Genomic DNA, 7,019 nt, shown 5'->3' with positions numbered 1-7,019 from the left:
AGCGCTTCATGTTCTTATATATATACGGCTATCAAAGTATATATATATATATATATATATATATATGTATAGACACACACACACACACACAAACACACATCCACTTCATTGTAATACTTTAACTACATATATAACATGTTATAGTATATGTTACTGTATTTATAAGTTGTATTATAACATAGTTAATGGATTGATAGACTTGTGAAGATCCTAATTAGTATATATAATTTATCATCAAATATATATGTTTGAAAATTGATTCATCGACTTATAACTTACTCAGATGCACCATTGAATATAAAAAACAATATATATATATATATATATATATATATATATATATATATATATATATATATATATATATATATATATATATATATATATATATATATATATATATATATATATATATATATATATATATATATATATATATATATATATATATATATATATATATATATATATATATATATATATATATATATATATATATATATATATATATATATATATATATATATATATATATATATATATATATATATATATATATATATATATATATATATATATATATATATATATATATATATATATATATATATATATATATATATATATATATATATATATATATATATATATATATATATATATATATATATATATATATATATATATATATATATATATATATATATATATATATATATATATATATATATATATATATATATATATATATATATATATATATATATATATATATATATATATATATATATATATATATATATATATATATATATATATATATATATATATATATATATATATATATATATATATATATATATATATATATATATATATATATATATATATATATATATATATATATATATATATATATATATATATATATATATATATATACACGCTTCATTATACTATTTTAACTACATATATAGCATGTTATAGTATATGTTAGTATATTCATCCCTTTTACTACAAAAGTGTTAATGGATTACATTTATATTATTTAGATAGTAAATATAAAAGTGATTTTAAATTTTGACCAATGTTGACCTAATAGCCGACCAACTTTGGTCGGTTATTTTTCAGAAATTAAAGTATAGCGACCAAAGTTAGTCGGTAAATGTTTCCCTCAGTATTAACCGACCAACTTTGGTCGGTAATTTTAAATAAGATTTCTTTATATTTTATAAATTATTTTAAATAATAATATAACTATTAAAAAATTTTAACTGGGTCCCACATTACCGATCAAAGTTGGTCGGTAATGTGAAATTATCTTTGACTAAACAAGTCTGACCAGTTCGGTCAACTTGTTGACCACTTTACTGACCAACTTTTGTCGGTAATTTATTTAAAATAAATATAAAATATTTTTCTCTTCTTTACCGACCAATTTTGGTTACTTTTTTGGACCGTCTAATTTTGGTTGCTAATTTCCGGATTTCTAGTAGTGGGAAATCACTCATCACGAGTAGAGTTGCAACTATATAAATTCACCAGTTCAATCCCAGTCTGTGTGTCTCTTAATCATCTTGTTCTTTTCCTTTAGTTGTAGTTGTATCTTCTTCTCGTGTTGCGGCTTTAAAAGTTTACGCTATAATATTTCTTTTTCGCTGGAAATACTTGTTTTCTTTCTTTATACCCCTACAAATGTTTTGTATTAACTAAATATCGCATTAGTTATATGTGCCCGTACGTGCAAGTTCCACATGTGCTCAACCCGTCCAGATCGGAACTGCCCAACTGTAGCTAGTAATTAGCTTTGTGATATTAGGATGACGTTCAAACGTGCGTATAAATAAATGAAAGTCGACAACTAGACAAGAAAAAGAAATAAAGCTAATTAAGGGGTTTGAATATTCAAGCAAGTTGCTCAAGTTCCAGGTTCTCGTAATATATAGACACACATTATCTTGATTAGCTCTGGATTTCGTTTACTGTGTGTAATATTTTTTACTTGACTTGGTAATGAGAGTATCCTTAATGATACTCCAGTGAACAATGATACTTATATTCTCTAATTAGCTTAACATTGTCTTCATTTTTCACCAAAAAAAAAAACTCGAATTTCACAGTAACACACGCATGAGTGGAGTATATACATGTATAATCATTGGTATCCCTTTAAAAACCTATTGAATTCCAAAAATTGAATCCCTCACTGTTTTTCATTAAGAAATATCACCGAGCACAACTTTGATTAGAACTAGCACAATATGGCTTTGCATGGAGAGAGCATGAATCATGATTTTGACGAAAAGTCAAGAATCTCGGGGACAACGTGTGCATCTTTTCCATTCTCTAAGGAATAAAGCCATCATTAAATACAGGTGACACTATTTTTTCTAATACTTTTATGCGGGCAATAATGTAATGCAAATGTCTAAAATTAGGTAGTATAGTATTACGGCAGTATGTCCACAGGAAGATTCCTACTTTATATATGAACACTGGCCGAACAGATTACGCTAGCGTTTGGATATAGATTTAGTTGAAACTTAAAAAAATAACTTTTTGAAGATGAGATAAAAAATAATTTTTGATAGTTAATTGTGTTTGGACATATATTTTACTGGAAAAGAATTTGACGTTTATGAGTAAAAAACTTTAAAAACTACTCTAGAGCTGCTGTTGAAATTTGAAGATTTTATTTTCAAAATCTGCTAAAAAAAATTTAAAATTTTAAAACAAAATACGTGAAAACAGAATTTGAAAAAAGCTCACAAATTTTATGGCCAAACTAGAGCTACAATAATGAAAAAAAAAAAGATAAAAATTGACATCTTTATTTCCAATCGACTAGTATTTTGTTTTCTCTTTGTTTGCTTGTTAAAACCATGGAATAATTTACAAAATGAACGTACCAGAATTAGCGACATTTAGAAAATAAATTACTTGGCTATTTTTAAGTTGAGAAACGAGTATTATTTTATAAAATTTTCTAAAGAGAGAAGGGATTTGATGTTTTCTACGTACTTCAACGCCACACAAGAGGGGAGGGGATAATTTGTGTTGTGTTCAATTTTCGCGTGCACAGATTATAGAAGGACCTGGTCTTCTATGTGCTCCATATACTATTATTGCGGAAATATTAAATGCGGAAAGTAAAGAACACAAGAATTTTTACGTGGAATACGCCCGGCTCAAAAGGTGAAAAAATCACGACCTACTACTTAGTAGGATTTTTTCCAACATTTCACTAAAGCACTGAGCCAAAACAACATTTACAAGACCTTTGTAAATCTAAGAATTACCTCTAATCCCGTTGTGGCAACCAACCTCTAGTTGTTGCGACAACTTCAAGTTAACACTAACTTGAATACAACACTCAGAGTACCCAGTACAATTGCTTCTAAATAAAGCTGAAAGGTACAACTCAAAAGCCCTACTACAATGAAACTAGAATAAACGACAAACACGTGTAACTGGTTCTTCTATTTGGTTCATGTAGCTTCAAGTTCGCACACTTGAATCACACACAAATTGTTTGCAAAATGCCTTGCTATTTTGCTCTGAACTCACGTTTAACTTCAGCGTTTGTGCGTACTTGTAAAGTGAGAACATCATGCAATTTATAGAGTTAGTAGAATAGGAAATAACTAGAGTTTCAATACTATACTCTTCCTCTTGGTGGAAGAGTTCTAGTTATCTTTGATTTCTAACTCCTCCCTTATCTTGGATAGAGTTCTCTTCGAGTAAGAAGTCTTTTTCCTTATCAATGATGCAACTTTTTCTTTAAGGAGATATCATATATAACAATTTAAGCTTATCTCCTTCACGTGCATGTCTTGTGCTTGAATTCTGCCTGTGTCTATGTTTACTGTGTATGGACCTGGTTTATGCTTGAGTTCCTTTGTCAATCATCAAAACAAACTTTACTTGGGCCTATAAATTCCCCCTTTTTGATGATGACAAACTCTTTGCTTTTCATAAGCATAGGCCCTGTGTCAACTCAGCTCAACATCAACATAATGTTAGAACACTTTTCATTCTAAAGTCACAAATCATCAAGGACCAGGTTCATTAGGTTATAAACATCACAGTCCAAAGTAAAAAGATCAACCTATCTTTCCCTTTTTTGCATCATCGAAAAGTTACATAATTATGTTAGATAACCAGATTTTTGTAGATATTACTCATGGCCACTGGGGCTACTTCAAATGCAATAAGGGAGTCAAGCACCATTTATCAATCTAATGTTATTTGCCATCTAAGAAGCATCAACAAACAATTAGAGCACAAAAACAATGGATTGTCATTGATACTAGTCATCCACAAAGCATAAAGAGAAATAAAAATACTGGATCATGAGCAAAAAGAACAAGAAATCTTATCCGGGTCACTAGTTTATCTAACTAGGCTAGGAAGGCTTCAAGGCTGGGAAGGACCAGGTTCTTGGTTTCTGGCCTGAAGTAACTTCATCATATCATGAAGAATGACATCATTCTTCTCTTTTTCCTTTGCAAGCTCAGCCCTGGGAGCATCCCTCTCAGTTTCTACTTCAGCTAGCCTCTTCTTCGGCCTCTCAACTTCAGCATCCTTAGCCCTACTCTCTTGTACCAAAGCTCACACTTTGCTATTCACAGGTACCTTCTTGGATGAACCAGATCTTTGGGAGTGGTGTGGACTTCATAATCACATGCAGTCAAAGTATTTTTCCCAAAGTGATCCTTGCTTGTACTAACTTTCCATTTCTTGATGGGTACCTTGAAGTGTGCAAGTACAACCGTGAGAATGAAACCATAGAGTATGACATGAGTTTTGGTGCCAGTCAGAACCCTATCAAGAAGCTCGAAGATAAACTTAGGCCAATTAATTTTCCTTCTACTATCCAAACATTCTATAAGGACCAGGTCCATGAATGTGGCAATGTGCCTTCTCTCCTGCCTAGGCAGCACAACTTTGTTAACAAATTCGAATAGAACTTTGTGGGGTGGCTTCGTCTAACTTTTATATATAGCCTTGGGCTGAAGCTCTTCTTCATTATCACCAACCTTCCTTTTAATGGCAAGTTATGTGGGAAGGTTTTCTAGGTTTGGCCATTTTAACCTTTTGTAGTCATTGTACCCTTCAGCAGGTACACCTAGAATCTCTCCCAATTTCTTATCATCAAATCTCACTATTACTCCCTTCATCATACTGGTGACTACCATTTTTGATGTCACAATTTGCCATGAAGTCCACAATCTCAGTTCTGGCAAGCTTTCCATCCATCTGAAGGACCATGTCCTTCCAACCCTGCAGTTGTAACTTTTCCAATAGCATCATCCTCCTCCAAGTCCCTGTGGAGTCTTCCTTTCAAGATGGTTCTTTTTCCAAACTTAACCATCTTGTCCTTCTCTGCATCAGATTCTTCTTCTTCTTCACTCTTTTCTTCCTCAACTACTTTCACTTTTCTCGACTTTAAGGCAGACCTAGTTCTTTTTGCCAAGGTAGAAGGTTCTGCTGACTTTGTCTTCGAAGGAGACTTCTTTTTGGAAGTTTTGATTTTCTTTGCTTTTGGAGTCACAACCTCCACCTCTTCTGCCTCCTCTTCATCACGAAGGACTAGGTCCATCTCCTCAATTTCAACTGCCTCAACAGGCTCAACCACCTCTTTCTTTCCCTTTGCAGCAACTTTTCTTTTACTTTCTTTCAAGGCCTTCTCAAGTTCAGCCTCACTCTGCTTCTTCTGACTCCTTGTAGCTCTTCCTCTTGTTGGAGGAGTCCTTGCAAGGATAGAAGAGGCAGCCTTTATCTTCTTGTTTACCCTAGCAGTTCCAGATATTTTAACACCTGAACTCTTCTTCTTTTTTGGGTTATAGCTGTCAGACACGCGTTTCAGTAGATCTTTGAGGGATTCTTGTCTTGATGGAACAGGTTCTTGAAAATTCTTCCCCAGTCTAACCAACCCCTCAATAGCTTTTCTAGACTCACTTCCTCCTTTTTCTCTACACTTTCTTCTTCTCCAGCAAATTCCTCACTCCATACTACCATAACTTCCGTTTCTTCACTCAAACTAAGAAGAGTGGGTGAAGATTTAGCCACTCCTTTTTCCATTACCCTCACATTACCTTGAGCACCCTCACTTTCCTTTTATTTCTCTTTTTACTTTTACCACTAATTTTTCCAAACTCAGTGGTCTCAACCCCAGCTACATTTCCTACCAGAACAAATCTATTTTTCAGATTTGCAGCAACCTTAGATATTACTTCAGATGTAATTTTAGGGGGAGATGTTAGATGCTCTATTTCAGAAGAAATAGTTTCTTCCCCCTCAGTAATTCTGGGGTTCTTGGGCCTGGCTTGCTTTTAATTGTTCATCTAACTTCTTGGATAATTCACTCCCTGCCACAGTCTTGCAAGCAAGTATCTTGAATCTTCCTTTCTTAGAGAGAGGTGTGGTTGATAGTGTGGTTGAAGGTGTGGGTGTGGATTCTTTGGGTGATGATGAGGTATTTCCATATACTTTAGTCATTGATGGTTAGAGGATAAGAGAAGATGAATATGTGTGTGTTTAGAAGATGAGAGAAGATATAGAGAATTGTATGGAAACTAAAAATTTAGAAGTGAAGAAACAATTAAGGCCCAATCAATATAAAGAGGAAGAGTTTAATTGCGTAATGACAATGTTTTCAGAAGCTTAGAAGTCTAATCAAACTGGGAGTCAGTTTGAAAAGACGTTGAAGACTTTTCCTAGAATCTAGGCATTTATTGCATTTTGGGACTCTATTTGGATGAAACTGGTTCATTTCGTAATGAATAAACTCAAAGAGGTTAGGATTAAATGGGACTCTCCCTTTGATCATAATCCAAATATAATTATTTCAAAATATACAGAGTGGAGAGTACGTACCATGTAATCTTGATGAACCAAGTCCTTCATTGAGAAATCTTTTGTATAAGTATGAATTAAGACAATATAATTAGAGATTAATGAGACATTTTAGCACACAGCACAAGAGTATATTAGAAAAAATATGAGACTGAGCAAAA

At 32.1% G+C, this 7,019-nt stretch overlaps 1 protein-coding gene across 1 annotated transcript; it reads right to left on the bottom strand.

Annotated features, from left to right (window-relative positions):
- Positions 1 to 5,233: 5,233 nt before the first annotated feature.
- LOC138873108 (uncharacterized) lies at positions 5,234 to 6,084 on the bottom strand. The gene is made up of 2 exons (XM_070151547.1): positions 5,933 to 6,084; positions 5,234 to 5,849 (listed from the first exon to the last, which is right to left on the bottom strand). Exons 1-2 carry the CDS (start codon positions 6,082 to 6,084, stop codon positions 5,234 to 5,236), a joined length of 768 nt encoding a protein of 255 aa, XP_070007648.1.
- Between the last annotated feature and the right edge of the window lie 935 nt (positions 6,085 to 7,019).

This window comes from Nicotiana sylvestris, chromosome 7 (assembly GCF_000393655.2).
Source record: "Nicotiana sylvestris chromosome 7, ASM39365v2, whole genome shotgun sequence".
In the NCBI taxonomy this organism is placed as follows: domain Eukaryota; kingdom Viridiplantae; phylum Streptophyta; class Magnoliopsida; order Solanales; family Solanaceae; genus Nicotiana; species Nicotiana sylvestris.
Note: the sequence above shows the minus strand (reverse complement) of the source record. Positions and strands in the feature narration are given on the sequence as shown.